This window comes from Mandrillus leucophaeus, unplaced genomic scaffold, assembly GCF_000951045.1.
Source record: "Mandrillus leucophaeus isolate KB7577 unplaced genomic scaffold, Mleu.le_1.0 Scaffold1144, whole genome shotgun sequence".
Taxonomy (NCBI): Eukaryota; Metazoa; Chordata; class Mammalia; order Primates; family Cercopithecidae; genus Mandrillus; species Mandrillus leucophaeus.
In genome coordinates this window covers 32,471-51,272 of record NW_012099699.1, presented here as the reverse complement: position 1 = coordinate 51,272, position 18,802 = coordinate 32,471, and the positions used below count along the sequence as shown (strand labels likewise).

Below are 18,802 nucleotides of genomic sequence, written 5' to 3'. Positions count from 1 at the left end.
ATCAAAACCACAATGAGATACCATCTCATGCCAGTTAGAATGGCGATCATTAAAAAGTCAGGAAACAACAGATTCTGCAGAGGATGTGGAGAAACAGGAACACTTTTATACATTGTTGGTGGGAGTGTAAGTTAGTTCCACCATTGTGGAAGACTGTGTGGCAATCCCTCAAGGATCTAGAACTAGAAATACCATTTGACCCAGCAATTCCATTACTGGGCATATACCCAAAGGATTATAAATCTTTTTATGATAAAGACACATGCACGTATACATTTATTGAGGCCCTATTCACATAGCAAAGACTTGGAACCAACCCAAATGTCCATCAATGATAGACTGGATTAAGAAAATATGGCACATATACACCATGGAATACTATGCATCCTTAAAAAAGGATGAGTTCATGTTCTTTGCAGGGACATGGATGAAACTGGAAACCATCATACTAAGCAAACTATCACAAGAACAGAAAACCAAACACCGCATGTTCTCACTCATAGGTGGGAGTTGAACAATGAGAACACATGGACACAGGGCGAGGAACATCACACTGGGGCCTGTCGGGGGGTGGGGGGCTGGGAGTGAATATCATTAGGAGAAATACCTAATGTAAATGACAAGTTGATGGGTGCAGCAAACCAACATGGCACATGTATACCTATGTAACAAACCTGTATATTGTGCACATGTACCCTAGAACTTAAAATATAATAATAATAAAAAAGAGTTATAAGATGTTGAGCAGGATTTTAACTTTTAGATAAGTCTGTTTTCTTCTCCATAAATTGGAATATGGAGTATTATTTATCTCAAAAAGTTGTTGGGAGGATTTTAATGTAAAATGAAAGAAATTTGCAAACTATTCTCTGTGATGCAGAGGAAATATACTAGTAATTGGAGTGTTTTAACTGGACTCACACTTTCCAGTGTCCTTGCTAAAACTGATCTCTTGGGTGACAAAATTATTGAAACCTATACAAAACCTGACCATAATAAATACATGCCAAAGTCTCTAAGATTACTCTTATATTTTATTAATATCTCTGAGATTAGACAAGTATAGATTCTCAGAGCAACAACTTTGAAGAGTTATGACATTTATCTCCCCAAGCCCAAAATTAAAGATTTAATAGGCTGAGGGTTTATTGATATCTTTGTACAAATGTTTGTGTTTCATGAGAGGAAAGGACGACTGTAAACTCTGCCAGGCATTTTGGGGATCTTCACTAATCCCTGCTATGTAAAAGATCATCACTGGTCTCCGCTATGAAAAAACACAGCCTTCTCCAATAAGCCTGTGATATTGCCCTTTCTTTAATGACTGACCCAAAGACTAGAATTAAATAATGACAGTTGAGTGTTCAATCTCTCCCTCTACCCAAAACACACACATGGACCATACCTGACTCTTTACTGGGACTATATTTTTTAATCGTTTGTGGATAGTGTTGGTAAAAGCTAGGGAAGTGCCTGAAAGAAAGTTAAGATAAAGTGTTAGACCTCTTGTATCTCAGAATCGAAGTATCTCGTTCTCACATATGCTTTGCTATCCAAAATTGAATCAATAATGGCACCAAAAAAGGATACCCATTTGAGGAGGCTGTTCTAAAGCTTTCTATTTCAATTCAGTAACTCTAACTGAACAAGTTTCCTATACAAATTATACTAGAAATCCCATTTCACTGGCCTCCAGCAATTTTTCTATATTTGCGTATTTGTACCCCAAAAAGATTCTCCAATGGTTTTCTAGTGAATTGTATGATTTAAGGAATTGACAATACATTAAAAAACAAGAGTAGAGAAAAACTTAACAAAATATTAGGAGTAATTACTGTATATAGAATGTAAGTATGCGATTTATTTTACTTTTTTCTGCTTGTAGATATTTTCTAAACTTTCATTAATTAATATGTTTTATTTTATGATAGAACACATTAAAATTTTACTTTTCTAAAGATGTAGGAAACTCACCATGAAGAGCCCCCAAACAAGAATATTTTACATATATTCAAGGTACATGGGTGTAATTATTAATATACATAAGGTTAATGAACATACTAGATATTAATTAATAACTATTCAACAAAAATGCCAAATTTAAAAGAGACAAATTTTGCCTTAGTGTATTCTTTCTTATTGTTTTTCTTCTGCAACAAGTTCTATACTATTTTGGGAAGAGAAATAAAACCAAGCAGAAATGTACAAAGTAGAAAATGAAAGTTCTCTGTCATCCCAAATGGGAGATAACAATTTGTTGCATAATTCTCCAGACTTCTTATCACTGACACCATGTATTTTACTTTATGCTACGAAAATGAAATTGTATTATGTGAACTCTTTTGCTGTATTTAATTTTCTATTTTATATCTCACAAATATTTTTCTACATCAACACATTAAGTTATTATTCTTCCTTTTCTTTAAAAATAATGAATAAAAATTCACCCCCAATACAATGAAATGAAAATTTATATAAGAATTCTCCTTCCTTTTCTCCACTTATTCCATCTTATTCCACCTCCAAGGAATTACAACTTTAAAATTTTTGATAGCACTTTTCCTAATTAATTTTTGAAGTCAGATAAAATACATAGATAACTGTGAGATAGGCCTGATATTTAAAATTTTTTTACTAAAAAATTTATTTTTAGTGGCATTTTGTTCACTAATTGATAAGAATTTTAAATTAAAACAATTACCTTTATAGTTTATGTTGAGCCATGAGGGATTTGTTTTGAAATCAAATGGTGCCAGGACATCCAACTCATGCACCCTAAAGATGTTATAAATGAAGACAGTTTACTCTGGATGAAGCAGTTCGTAACTGCACATCAAAGCAACGCATATTACTATCCTCATACAAGGATAAGTTATTCGATTTACCCACATTATGGCACATTTCAAAACTGGCTGAAATGGGAAGAAATTACCACTGAAGATAATAATCTCTATAGAATTTTTTTCTGACTCAAACGTCTCACTCTTCTTGCTAGAATTACAAGTTGTGGTAACAGTTACAGCAAACTTTCAGATCAATCATTAGGTGAGAGGGAAAAAAGGTAACAAGGGACAAGGCAATGTCTAGCTACAAAATGTAAGTTCACTTTAGGGCCAAACCAGTAGTTCTACAGATGTAAAATAGGTTCACCCAAATGGTGCTATAACATATTTTTTAAGATTAAGTGAGCTACTGTAGCAGTTAGAATTAATAAAATGCTAAATACATCTCATCATGGATATATTTTTGAAATGTAATGTTGAAAAAAGTTATAAAATGACACCTATTATATGATACCATTTATATAAAAAAACTTGCTAAGCAGAAAAAAATGAAGTGAGCTAAAAAGAAAGAGTTTTTAAAAACTGGCTGACTTGGATGACAGTCAAATAACATTTTGTCCACATTGTCTTCTTTGTCCAATTAAGTTCCACTTTGTCCACCAAGTGGACTTAATTTTATTTGATATCTCAGCTAGAATCTTGGTATTTCCTGCCATCAAACATGGAAGGAGAATGTAATACCATGGAGACAGCGGAGGCTTGAAAAACAACAAGATACAGGTTCTAATCCCGGTGGTGCTATAACCATGAACTTGGGCAAGTCACCTAACCTCTCTGGGCTCCAATTTCCTATCTGTAAATCGAAGAGATTAATCTCTGAGTTCCCTTCCTGTTCTAAAATCTGAGACTATAAAGCACACAACTGGACTTTATACTATACCCAAGTTTGTAGTTGTGTGCAGCTGACCAACCAGTTTGCTGCCTCCTGAAGCTTTAAGGTCTAATTACTTCAAATTCCTCACCTCTGACTCATGTTAACTACAAACCCTTGAACGCTCAGAGAATCCTACAGAGTCTTGCCTTCTCCTTGCCCCAGGCATAGCTTCACCATCTCCAGTCCCAGCAAAGAGGCTGAGGCTGCATGTGAGCGCCAGATACTTCCTCCATGGGCTTGCCTGCAAGCATGCTCAGTAACATTCTTTCCATTGCAAACACTGGTACCATTATTTTTTGATAGTTGCATATTGCTATTAATTTGCACATTGAAATAGAATTCCTTGCTTGCACAATAAAATTAAATTGTGTAAGCACTCAATTTCTAAGAAATCATTTGTAAATACACATAATGAATCTCAAGGCAACCAATATATTGGCAGCCAAAATCTGTAGAGACAAAATTCAACCATAGCAGGGCAAAAAATTACCTGAAAAAATACTGTTTTACACTTACATAAAAACAATACCATTAAAATACGTGTATGATCCCATATTGTTCTCATAATAACTCTTTTTTGGATTATTCCATTTGACAAACGAAGACACTGAAATAGGAGATACACTGTGGTTTGGTCAAGATGATTCAGAAAGTTAGTAAGAACTTGGGTCTCTCGCCTCCCAAAAGCTATCTCCAACCTAACAGAAATTATTTAAATTGGATGTGGATGATCTTTAAGCGCCTTTCTTGTTCAAGCTTTCTCTGATTCAATACCAGACCAGGGAGTAATGGGTTCACTTTCTTTCCATGAACATCCTCCAAAGAGGTAAGAGAAACAGTCCTAACTGATTCTATCCACTTCATTTCATGGTTGTTACTTTTATCATTTTCAGAGATAGAACATTTGCCTATTTTCACTTAAATAATGAAAGTAAGCTGGATGCAGTGGTTCATGCCTGTAATCCTAGCACTTTGGGAGACCAACGCAGGAGGATCATTTGAGGCCAGGGGTTCAAGACCAGCCTAGAACATAGTGAGACCTTATCTCTACCAAAAAATAAAAAATAAACAAAAGTAAGAAACTATGTCTTTAAAAAAAAATCCACATCCTCTAATCCATAAAGACATATGAAATGTTAACTATAAAAGTCTTTCCTATTCAATGTTAGCTTTTTAATTCTGTTTGAAGACAATGTGCTACTTACTCAAACAACACGCACCCCGTGCTCAGGGACACGTAGTACACGGTGTAGAACAGGATGACACACAGAAGAAGCTTCTGCAAAACAACCTGTGGAGAAAACAGGTGTGAGGTCCAAGAGCCTGGGATTTTTCACATGGTCTTTGGTAACTAGTTTGGCAAAAGATGATGAATGATTACTAGATAGTGTTGGCTAGCCTTGTATTGCTTAAGGACCCATGGGATGGGAAGGACTTCAAAGTGTCCATCTTGGAGCTTCTTCGGCGGTATAATTTTCTTAAGTGTCATGTGTCTTGGGTTTGGTTTATCCTTCCTACCATGTATTGAAATCAGTTAGTTTTTCTTTTCATTTGAACATTAATAGCCTCTAGATATTTCTAGATGATTGCTTTCATTTCGATCCAAAATAAGATGAATAATATATAGTCTCTATATTAGTATGTGTTTTCAACCATTAAACTTTTCTTATTTCTGTTAATATTAAAATTCAAATAACATTTTAATTTTTTAGTACATTCACTTACTATAAAAATTTCCTTGTGTAATCCAAAAACATGAGGATTGTACTACATACCCAGAAAACCTACAAATACTAAATCTGTGTAAGACATTTGGAACTATTTTTTTAATTAAATTATAATTTGTGAGACAATATATTTGTTGACAAATTTTATATAGAGATACACTGACTTTTCCTGACAAATTTATAAAACACTACATATTTTTAAAATGTTGCTAGCTGAAGAGGTTACCATCTTACACATTAGCACCAAGAATTAATGCAATATACAAATCCATATCACTTACGCTCCATTCACTGCAACAAACTTCCTAAATGCCAATATTTGTATTTTAACTTGACAAAATGACTCTAAACCTCAGCTGTGATAATAATATAATCTTGCCAGTCATAATAATAATGGCAAGAACCACAGTTACTTTTGCACCAACCTATAGAAAGATGAGAACAGGTAAATTCCAAATAATATTAACAAAAAACCCACATAATGCCACAATAATTAAACCTCTGTATAAGAATTTACAGAGCAATTTGGTAAAACACAATAGATGGTCCTGAAATGGACTCTTCCACATCTAAGACCTAAGAAAGAAGCACTGCAGATTAATGAGAATTGGAAAGATTATTTGACAAATGGTCCTGTGAAAATAGTCTAACTTCTAAACAGAAAAATCCCATTAGATTCCAGTCTTGTACCAGACACCACAATAAATTTCAAGGGGATTATAGGCTTAAATGCCAAGGAATAGGTTGGGAGAAAATATTTGCAATATATATCACAGGAAAAGGATTGATATCTATAATATATAAACTCACACAAATGTTAGAAAAAGACAAACCAATAGAAAAATGGACAAAGTATATAAATAGGCAATTCACATGAAGAAATACTTAAAAAGCCAACAAACAATCAAAAATGTGCCAAACTTCGCTATTAACCTTTTCAAAGATATCCTTATGACTATAATAAAGGTCTCAGCATTTCACATAAGAAATGCTCAATTTACTCAGTTTATTCTTTTATTTTAGAATCTTAAAGCCATTTTTGCTTAACCCACACTCCAACACTTTAGGATTATTATTAATTTTACTTGAATGACCAATTCACCAAACTGACGACATATTTTCACTTGCCTAGGTACAGAAGGAGCCCACAGCTAGAGGCAAGAGGAGAAGCTAGTTAGCAGAGAGTAGACCACAACCAAGTGGCTGAATGGACCAAATTTACAGATCTACCAAGAACCTACTTCTTCCAACTATTTTTAAATGGGTAGGATGTGAAGCCCGAGAGGGCCATGAGAAAACAGGACTCCAAGGTTCTGCAACCTTCAGAGTCTTCCCCCATCCCTTGCTCCCACACCATCCGCAACACCCCCTACTCTTTGCCTATGTCCACCCCCAGCCTTGCTCACCAAGTCTCATCTCTCTTCGCTGATTCTTATCCCCAGTTCACCCTCAGGATCTCACATTCCTTGTCTCTGTTTTTTTTTTTTTTTTGAGACAGAGTTTCGCTCTTGTTGCCCAGGCTGGAGTGCAATGGCACTATCATGGCTCACCGCAACCTCAGTCTCCCAGGTTCAAGCAATTCTCCTGCCTCAGCCTCCCTAGTAGCTGGGATTACAGGCATGCACCACCAAGCCCAGCTAATTTTGTATTTTTAGTAGAGTCGGGGTTTCTCCATGTTGGCCAGGCTAGTCTCAAACTCGCCTGCCTCGGCCTCCCAAAGTGCTGGGATTACAGGCATGAGCCACCCCGCGCCTGGCCTTCACATTCCTTGTCTCTTAAGCTCTCCTCCCTTATGACCTTCAGTCTCTCCTTCCTCAACCCTTGGTCCCCTCCTGTCCATGCTCCTCATTCTCTCCCTAAGACCTGCATAGCCTGTGGTTCCATGATAGCTGACACAACATGATTTTTTAAAAGGAATGTGTACAAAAGAGACCTTCTTCCCACAGCTGTCTTTCTTTTATCAGAGAATAAAAATCCTTCCTAGAAGCTGCAAACAGCCTTCCCATTATGTCTCATTGTCCGCCACAGGGCCACATGTCCACTTACTGAACAATCACAGGTAGAGTAAAAGGGTTTACCATGGCAGCTTTATGACATCATGACTGCGCTTCCGGGGACAGGCACCTACTGCCTCAATAAAAGAAAAATTGGAGTTCTATTAGCAGGGAAGAAGGAGTTGGGCAGGAAACTACATCTTCCACTGGGAAGGAATCAATACGGAAATAGCTAAAAGCCCTCATTTTGTAGCAAAGGGTCTTTGAAGGTCAAAAGAAAATGTGGAGGTATTGCCTGAGTTGAGGCCCATGCATCAACTGGCTCAATTCTTCCCCAACTGCTGGAATAAGAATTTGCTGCTGGGAGATGGGTATGTAAAACGGAGCAGCTGGGAGCTTCTTCAGCACTATAATTTTTTTAAGAGTCATGTGTCTTTGGGTTTGCTTTATTCTTCCTACCATGTGTTGATATATCAATTGTTTTTCTTTTAATTTGAGCATTAATAGCCTTTAGATCTTTCTAGATGATTGCTTTATTTCATTTCAATCCAAAATAAGATGAATAATATATAGTCTCTATACTAACACGTATTTTCAACCATGAAACTATTCTTATCTCTGTTAATATTAAAATTTAAATAACATTTTAATGTTTTAATACATTCACTTACTATAAAATTTCCCTTGTATAATCCAAACATGAGGATTGTACTACATACCCAGAAAACCTACAAATACTAAATCTGTATAAGACATTTGGCACCATTTTTAAATTAAATTATAATTTGTGAGACAATATATTTGTTGACAAACTTTACATAGAGATACACTTACTTTTCCTGACAAATTTAGAAAACATTAAATATAAATATAATATCAAAATAATATATTTTAAAATGATTTGTAAGAAATATTTGGAAAAGCAAGGCATAATGTTTGTAAACAATTTTTCTACCTGAATTATAAGTCTAGATTTTCAAATAATACTTTTCTCATAAGCAAATTCATTTGCTTTTAGTATGTTCTTCCTCGAATCTACACCCTACAGAGTCTATGGAATGTAAGTATTTTCTAAAAAACAATCAGACCGTCACTTCCTCTGCTTTATATCCTTTTATGGCCTCACATCATTATCAGGACTTATTCTTCCAATTTTTTCATTTGACAAATAGTTACTGGGTGGGGTGGCAATGCAAGGTAAATTGGATGTGGTCCAAGCCATAGAGATGCAGTTGAGCTGTTGTTCTCAAATGTACAAGCATCAGACTCACATTAAGGTCCTATTAAAACACAGATTACAGGGCCCAAGTCCCAGAGTTTCTGATTTGGTAATTCTGGGATGGGTTCCAGGAATTTGTGTTCATAACAAGTTCCCAGCTGATGCTGCATCAGCTGTACCTATTACCACACTTTGAGAACTACTGATCTAGAGGCAAGAATGAGTGAAAAAATGGCTACAATACAAAGAGAAGAGGTATAATTGAGGAGGGTATGGAGTGCTATGTAAGCCCAAGCAAGACAACAGCAGAGAATGGGTAGGTTACGTGTGTGTGTTTGTGTGCTTCCATGCACGTGTGTGAAGGGGGCATGAACATTCCCCAGAAAATCTTTGACAACATTTATTGTAGGTTTTCTTGAGTTACGATATCACATCTGCATTACCTCATTTAATCCTTATAAAACTTCTGAGTGGTAGAATCCTTTTTTAGAGAGAAAAAAAATGAGGCTCAGAGAGCTCTTGTAACTTTCTGAACATTTAACAGTAAATTGCTGAGCTGAGACGCAAGTGCTGCTCTGACTCAACCCTTATTCTACTTATGATGAGCTGGAGCAGTGGCAGGGGTGTCCATAGGCACAAGAAGCACTTGCAAAGACCTGGGTGAAGCCAAACTTGATGGAGAGGAGTTTTGGTAGGAGAGGTTTAAAGAGCTGAAGTCAGAGGTGAAGGGAAGTTTACGCCTTAATGAGGAATTTTGCATATCTCTGAAGGCCCTGGGGAGACTGAAAGATTTAAGGAGTAGTATAGACTAGAGAGGGGCCATTAGGTCGGGGGAAGCATTTAAATGGGTTTGCAATGGAAATGGAGAGGAGGACAGGTATGTGAACTATTAAGGAAACAGAATGGATGACTTGTGGGGGTCAAGGGAGAGGAAACTGTTGACTCTATCTCCCAGTTTTCCAACTCAATTTTATTGATTGGTTGGACAATAAGGGGAGCACTATCAGTTCTAAATGACTGGAATGGTAATCCATAATCTAGCCCAGTGCTGTCCAGCAGAAATACAATGCAAGCCACATATGAAATTTTAAATTTTTTAATAGCCACATTTATAAAAATTTTGATAGGGTAAAATTAATTTTAATAATATTTATTTAACACAATATATCCAAGATATTATGATTTTGACATAAATGAATATTAAAAATAGAGATATTTTATGTTGTTTGTTCATTCTACGTCTTAGAAGTACAAAAGGTAATTTATTTACAAGACATCTCAATTCAGACTAGCCACATTTCAAGTACTAAATTGCCATGTGTGGACAGTGGACAAGATAGCTCTCACCTCTGCCTGTCCTCCAGCCTCATCTCCTCATCCCCTGCCCCAGTTGATAGCCTAACTATATTGACTATTTATTGAGGATTCCTACGTGACAATCACTGTACTCATATTTTCTCACTGTATTCACCCTTTCCTGTACCCCACCACTATATGCATACAGGAAAAACTTTCTGGGTTTGGTTGTCTTTCATTTGCATTTCACAGACTTGGAAACCGAGACAAAGAGAGATTAAGGAACTAATCCCAGCTCATGTGGCCTACATGTGGCAGAGCTCCAGGCCAGATCTGCTGGATGTTTCCTCTCAACCCTGTGCTGTCCTGCCCCCACCCAGAAGTTCACAATGAAAGCATGCTGAATAATCTTTATTTATTTATTTAGAGAAGGAGTCTTGTTTTGTCACCTAGGCTGGAGTGCCGTGGCATGATCTTGGCTCACTGCAACCTCCACCTCCCAGGCTCAAGCAATTCTCCTGCCTCAGCCTCCCAAGTAGCTGGGATTACAGGCGTCCACCACCACGCCCAGCAAATTTTTTGTATTTTTATCTAGAGACGGGGTTTCACCATGTTGGCCAGGGTGGTCTCAAACTGCTGACTTTAAGTGATCTGCCTGCCTTAGCCTCCCAAAGTGCTGGGATTGCAGGTATGAGTCACTGCACCTGGCATGAATAATCAATTTTAGTTCAACACTCTGTTTTTAAAAGTATGAAAACTATGACTCAGACAAGTTGAGTGAATAGCCCAAGGACACACCTTTATTTAGTGGCCAAGTTGAGATCAGGATAAATAATTGTATTGAATTAACAAAGTAAAAGCACTTAATAATGCGGTCCAAATGAGGGAGCATTATTTTCTTATGATACAATATTATTGCTGCACTCTAGGAAAAGCCAATATGTGAGATTCAGAATTTGTAGCTGTCTAGATATTTGGCTACTGCCAAACTTTTTATTATGTTTTTAAATATATTTGGATCCTGAATCAAATAAACTTTTAAAAATTAAGACATTTATGAGACATTTGGCTATTTAAACTTGACTGGATATTTAATAATGTTAAAAAGTTATTGTTACGTTTTTAAGGTAAGATAATGGTATGGTGTTTTTTTCTAAGTCATTGTCTTTGAAGATGCATAAGGACATGTTTGCAGTTGAAATAATATGATGTCTGGGTTAGTTTCCAAATAAAAAGATAAGAGAATAGCTGGAAATGAAGATGAAACAAGATTGAATAGGAGTTGATAATTTTGAAGCTAGGTGAGGGATAAATGGGATTCATTATACCATTTTATTAAAATTTGCATATGTTTACTTTTTTGGTAATACCTTTTTTCAATAAATTTATTCAACCAGTGAGCATCTTCACAAAATTTAAAGCATGCTTTGATCAATACAATTTTGAGGAACATCCTGAGGGATGCGGTAAGGGGTAACCTTTGCTTAATACCTGTATGTGCGAGACGCTAAGCTAGCCACTTTGCAAACCTTATCTCCTTTAATCCTCACAACAACACTGCCAGACAGCAAGTATGATCCATCTTCATCACTGGAGCACAGAAGCTGGCACTTCGCCTTGTTTGTTCCTCTGGGGTCAAGGACATACGGTTTCAGGGGGTTTACAAGTACTCTGGCCCATTGAGATGGGGCTGGCATGAAGAGAAAAGGGTCACTGAGCAAGTCCATGGACTCAGCAAAGTCCCAGGGACCAGAGGGCGTGTTGTTCTGCTGGACTATACAAGGGCAATGAAGAGGCAGGTAGCTATGCCTACTGGCAAGGAGAAACATACCTTCCCCCAGTAACAGCAGGTTAACAGGGCTCTACGAGGGGTTTGTCTGCAAACAGTGCCTCACCTTCCTTTTAGCGCCCTGGCGCCAGCCACAAACCGTTCTAGGTAGCCTTCTCCTGCCTTCTCCAGCTCTTCTCCACACAAGCCCCACAACCTGCAATCCAGTCTCAGCCTCTCCCCCAGCCACCTCCTCACCATCTCCCTCAAGATCTGGTGCTCTTCAGGCAGATCCCTGCAGAGCCTATTCAAGCTCCCTCTGGAATTTTCTTTCCAGTCTATTGATGGAGCTCATTTTGGAAGTTGAAAAAACAAACAAGCACCCACAGCATTGACTGTTCCTCTTCATTGCTTTCCCACTACACCAAGTCTAATTCTCCGGCACAACATCACCTCCAATGGAGGAACTGGTAGAAAAGGAAAACACAAGAACATTTCACAATATTATCTTGTGCATATAAGAAAGTCACCCGTGGGTCCTGTTATTTCCTTTGTGTTCACTCTCCTCTTTGGTGCTCCAGCCATTCTTAAGTACTTCCTATATCTGGAAAAGTTCAATGCTGTTCCCCCTATCTAGAATTAATGACTCCTCTCTTTGGAAAACTAACTCCCACTCATCTTTTCAGGTCTAAACTGATACCTCACTTCCTCCAAGAAGTTCCCCTGACTTCTTAGTCTCTACTGTATGCTCCCTAACACTCTCTTTTCTCCCAAAAAAGCCCTCATTAGTCTGAAGATTTATAATATTCAAACACAGATCATTATAAATGCAATTTCTTTATTAAAAAGCTTCCACCTTTTTTTTGTTTTACAATCCTATTCTGAAAATGAAATACATGTGCACCAGTCTGCAAAATGTGCACATTTATGATGTAATGAATGTTTTTACAAGTTGCTTTCAGAAAATGGTCTGCTACAACTGGTCTTTACATCTTTGTCATCTTTTTCGATCAAAATATTTTGATACCAGCCTTCCTTCTACTGCCCTAAAAACTAAAGCAGTTTTAATAAGTTGAAATTAAGAAACAGCTATACCTGTGTAAAAAAGGATAGAGGAAAGTGCTATTGATTTGCACACTTAGAATCTCCCAAAACCATGAGCACTATCTTTGCTAGGGCTAGGCTGGAACCTGGATAGAATATGAGTATGTGCAGGTGGCATCCCTAAGGATTCAGAGCTTAAGTGGAGCTGAGTACTTCAGCAGTGTAACTCACTTAACTGCCTTGCCAATTTCTACACTGGCTCAATGGGGCATAATTCAAAAAGGAAAAGCTCACATTCATTCCACTCTCCTGGAGTTGAGAGCCACCTCTCTTCATTTAGCTCTCGAGTTTTTCTTGTTGTTGTGTTTAATAACACCCTAGTGGGATGTCTTCTAGATATTATTTTATGGTTCTGCAAGTAATTGCTAAAAGATACAGGGTCTACTTTTTCTATGCTACTTACCTCATTTTATTTAAGAAGGGACTGGGAGGAAGAGATGTGTCCATTTGGCTCACTAATATATGTGTAGTGTCTGGTGTGGTTCCTGACACACATTAGGTATTCAAAGAATATAAGCTGTTGGATGATTTGTTACAGTTTTAGAATTAATAGAAGGATGGCTCTACAGACATTCTGGTTATTTAAGTAGAATCAGTTATGATTGGTCAGAGTCCAGGCCACACTGAACAGTACCCCAGTTAAAAGCAATCTTTGCTGTACAGTGAGAGAGTCACCAATCAGGAGATAATTATCAGGTGTTGACATTCTGCCCAAAACTGTTTCAGACTTCCTGGGGATAAAAAGGAAGAGGTAAGAAGAGACAAAATAATCACACAGAAAATAATCAGAACAAGCAAGTATACCCAACATTTATATGACTCTTTACTGTGTACTTGTCTAGATGAGCTCACTCATCTGATTAAATATGTGAGTTAGGATTACAGTCACCTCTTTATAGATGAAAAAACAGAGGCCCAGAGAAATTAAGTGATTTTCACAAAGCTAGTCACTTAAAGAGTTACAATTGTATATACAATTGTATATAAAATTTATTGAATCCTGGTCAGAACAAAAAGCTTTGTAGTTCTGATTACAGCTGGTCCCTGACTTACAATGGTTCCATTTAACAATGTCTCAACTTTACAACAGGTTTATTGGGACATAATCCCATTGTAAGTCAAGAAGCATCCATAATTGCTAAAAGTAATTGCAAAGCTACCTCACAGAAAAGAGATAAGCTAGGTTTCATGAAGATCTAGGCTCCTAGGAACAATCACAATGGTCCAGACTCTTCATATTCAACATCTGCCCACATACATGGCCTTTAAGCGGTTCACAAAGGTTATTATTCTTAACGCTGGTAACTGCATTTTAACAAACCTCTCAGGTGATTACAATGGAAATAACTACTGAGGATATAGGAACTGGTCTAGGTGACAAACAGAAACCTAGACCTGTCCTAGAGTTTCCCCTCAGGGAGGATTTCCACATGGGACAGCCACAGGTCTGGATTCCTGAGCAAAATGGGCAAGAGACAAATTTCCAATTAAAATGAGCAAATGTAATATTTTACTTCACTAACAATAAAGAAACACATACCCAAACTTCATAGACACTATTGTTCTATCAAGTTAGTGAAGATATTTTTCTTTTTTAAAAAATGAATTACTTGTTCTGGTGGATGAAATGCATACTGTTCTAGACAGCCTTGCTAAAGACGGTGGGATATAGTGTCAAGCTAATGTGACATTATAATACATTTATTTCTCAATGACAGAAAGTGAAGACAAAATTTCCAAAGAACTTAGTAAGTATTTTTCCCAAATTCTCACAGGCAGGAAAAAGGACATTCTCCTATAATTCAAAACTATTACTACACACAATAAATCCTACATAGATATAAAATATTATTGATATAGAGTTTATATTCAGATTTCCTCTATGTTCTCAAAATCTGAGAATTCTGGAATCAATCATATTTTCACATGTTACATTTGGTTGTCATGTCTCTTTAGTAACCTACTCTGAATTTGTCTGATGGTTTCCTCATGATCAGATTCTTTGGGGAAGAATTCTACAAAGGTAATATTGTGCATTTCCCATTGTATCTTATGAGAAGATGTAAAATATGACTTTCATTATTACTGATGGTCAGTTTGATGACTTGGTAAAGGTGATATCTACTAGATCTATTTTCACTGCACTGTTCATCATTTGTAATTAATAAGTAATCTGTGGGGTGACACTTGAGACTATATAAATACCCGGTTCCCCCAAAACTTTTTAGCCATTCATCAACATATCTCGTCTAAATCAATTATTTATATTGGTATTGTAAATCGATGGTTTTATTATTTTATTTTTTCTTCTGCATTTCAGTAGATATTCTTCCATGAAGAGATTTCCTTTCTTACCCTTGAACTTACATATTAATTTATGTATTTATTTTTTATTCATTTATTTTTGATAACTTATGGTCTTTTTTGTTTTCTGTGTGCCATAATTAATTAACATCATGATTCCTGTTGATGCTCAAATTATCCCAAGTTTGATCAATTTGAGCACCTACCAGATACCACCTGTGTTCTTTTTACATATCCCCATCATTTTTATACTTCCTTGCTTTATGACATTCCAATGGGATATTGTCTTTTTCATTACTACATTTTCATATACACGTTTGTCTATTTGTGAACTTTCTATTCGCCTCCATTGAACTATCTACTCATTAATCAATACCACACTGTTTTAATTATAGAAGCTTTATAGTATGTTTTAATATCTGGCAAGGCATTTGTTAAAAGGATAGAGCTTGCATTAAGTGTTCTTACCACACACGCATGCACACACAGGAAACCATCAAAGGAGCACAAGGAAACTTTATAACGTTTACAAGGAAACTTGTGGAGGTGATAAATATGTCTATTATCTTAATTATGGTGATGGTCTCACAGGTGTTGCAAATGTTCAAATGTATAAACTTGTATACATTAAATAAGTACACTTTTTGTATATTAATTTATTCCTCAATAAAACTGCTTAAAAAATATCTAGTCAGGCTAGTCACCTCTCCTTTTTCTTTTCTTTAGGGTTCTCATAACTATTTTTATTTTTTCATATAAACTTCAAAATCTACTTGACTAGCTCTATAAAAACAACTTTGTTATTTTTATTGAGATTATGCCAAACTTATTAAGATGGGAATAAATGATAGCTTTATTATGTTTACGAGTACCATTCAAAAACAAGAAAAATTCCCAAACTTATTCAAGTCCACTTTTGTATTTTTCAGGAGTATGTTAATTTTTTTCTCATATAGATTTTACACACTTCCGGTTAAGCTTATGATTAAATAAATTCTTTTTGCTACTAATACAACTGAAGTTTCCTCTTCTGTTACATTATCTAACTAGCTATTGTTTGTTTATAGAAAGGCTTCTGATTTTTGTATTTTAATAGTCTATTACCTTACTGATTTTTAAAATTGTGTTAGTGTTTTCATTGTTGTTTTGGATTTTCCATATATACTATGATATCAACTGTAAATAGAGATAGTTTTACTTCTATTTTAATTATCATAGCTCTTTCATTTGTTCTGATCTGATTGAATGGAATAGTATCTCTAACATATATTTTATATATATATATAAAATTTTTTTTTTTTTTTGAGATGGAGTCTAGCTCTGTCACCCAGACTGGAGTGCAATGGTGAGATCTTGGCTCACCACAACCTCCATCTCCCAGGTTTAAGCAATTCTCCTGCCCTAGCCTCCCAAGTAGCTGGGATTACAGGCACATGCCACCACGCCCGGCTAATTTTTTGTATTTTTAGTAGAGATGGGTTTTGTCATGTTGGCCAGGCTGGTCTGGAACTGCTGACCTCAGGTGATCTACCCACCTCAGCCTCCCAAAGTGTTGGGATTATAGACATGAGCCACTGCGCCCGACCCTAACATATGTTTAGATAGTAGTGGAGTTAGTGGACATTCTTGCCTTGTTCTTGGCCTTTCTGTAAATACCTCTAGTATTCTCCATTAAGTAATATACCAGCTTTAGGACTGCAATGTGTGTGTGCATGTGTGGTTATATATATATATATTTCAGTTATATATCTGATCAGACAAAATCATAAGTTCTTATTTTATTCAGTATTTTAATCAGGAATGGTTCAGGAACGATTGCCAATTTTTGTCAAAGGCAGTTTTAGCATCTATGAAGATGAGTGAAGATGATCATATGATTTTCTGCTTAGATTTATGAACATCTAAATTACGTTAGTAGATTACCTAATATTGAACCATCCTTATGTTTTTGGAATAATGTCACTTGGTCATGATGTTTTATTTTTATGATGAGTTCTTGGGTTCTGTTTGCTAATATGTTTAGATTTTTACTTCTGTATTCATAAGTGAGATTGATCTATAATTTTTTTTGTGCTATCTTACATAGTTTAGGTGACAATATATTTCTTGTTTCATAAAACTTCCTTGTGGCTTTTCTTGTTTTCCTATACTCAAAAAATGATTTAAGTAGCATTGGGAGTATGTGATCTTTGAAGACTTAGGAGAATTCTTTTGTGAAATCTAGGCCTAGTTCTTCTGTTATAGCCTTCTCCATTTATTCTATGGAAACTGGAAGCCCTTGTGTGATTTTGCAAAGCAGAATGTTCCCATTGCCTACAATAGTTTCACTCTTCTTTACAGAGCAAGTAACTATATTCACTAGGTCTGGCTCATATACCATCTTCTCACTCCACCCCTCACTTCAGGACAGAATCAATCTCTATTTTCTTTTATAGTTTCCATAATATTACATTTGTCTTATAGATCTGATCATGTTTGCATTGTAGCATACCTACTTTTGGAGGTATACATTTCTTTCTCCAGTCTCTAAAAGACAGACACTGATTTGATCACATTTAATTCTTCAGCCCCCAAAATATGGGTCAGGCTTTCATAGGTATTCATTAAATATATTTTGAATAATAATCATGGATGGAAGGAAAGAAATAATGGAAGAGAAGACCACTATAGTAGGAACCATAGTCTTTTTTTTCTTTTTGAAACAGAGTCTTGCTCTGTCACCCAGGCTGGAGTACAGTGACACAATCTCAGCTCACTGTAACTTCTGCCTCCTGGCTTCAAGGGATTCTCTTGCCTCAGCCTCCCTGAGTAGCTGGGACTACAGGTGTGCACCACCACAGCCAGGTAATTTTTGTATTTTTAGTAGAGATGGGGTTTCACCATGTTGACCAGGCTGGTATTGAACTCCTGACCTAAAGTGATCTATCTGGCTTGGCCTCCCAAAGTGCTAGGATTACAGGCATGAGCCACCGCACCTGGCCGGAACCATAGTCTATTAATAAAGTATGTGGACTCTAAGTCAGATATGCTGGAGTTTCTCCCCCAGTGATCTGAATGACTGGCAGGTGTGTAACATTGGCTGCTTACTTTCTGAGTTTCGTTCTACTCATCTATAGGTAAAGTTTCATAAGGGATTTGTATTCCGAACATGTGTACAATTCTTAACATTAAGTACTATATGTGCTCAATAGATAATACTTTCTCTCTTTCTTCTCCCCATGGGAAAGCCTGCATTGTAGTTCTCTGGACAATTCCTGGAGAAATCATGAGATATGACTCTCTCACCTGAAGAATCACAGCAAAGGATCCATCCTACTGATAAGTAGTTCCCTCTGAAATTGCCTGAATGAATGAAATTCTCCAGTTCAGGTGAACAGCCCTGAGGATATGCAGGCATGTGTTGTGCTTCTGAGATTTTTACAACATTTGTTTTACAGAGGAAAGTTTACATTAGTTTAACATAGTTAGGAAACATGTCGTCTACAGGAGTAGAATACATTGTATTCTGAACAATTTAGCAGTCCTCATACTTGGGCTTTCTTCCCAGTTCTTGTGCTATTTTCCCAGACAGCAAATTAGTTAAATGGCCTTTAGCCATGACTCTTTCCCTTGAGTCAGCTTTTCTGTCGTTTAAAGTGTAGAGATAGGGGGGATTTAATTAGCCCAATGCCTG

At 36.5% G+C, this 18,802-nt stretch overlaps 1 protein-coding gene across 1 annotated transcript in view; it reads right to left on the bottom strand.

Moving 5' to 3' along the window:
* TMEM244 (transmembrane protein 244) overlaps positions 1 to 18,802 on the bottom strand; it is a 29,937-nt gene that overhangs the window by 9,672 nt on the left and 1,463 nt on the right. Inside the window, exons 2-3 of the mRNA XM_011997418.1 lie at positions 4,923 to 5,008; positions 2,702 to 2,775 (exon numbers count right to left, since the gene is read on the bottom strand). Coding sequence (XP_011852808.1) covers positions 2,702 to 2,775; positions 4,923 to 5,008 — 160 coding nt within the window. The remainder of the gene's footprint in view (positions 1 to 2,701; positions 2,776 to 4,922; positions 5,009 to 18,802) is intronic.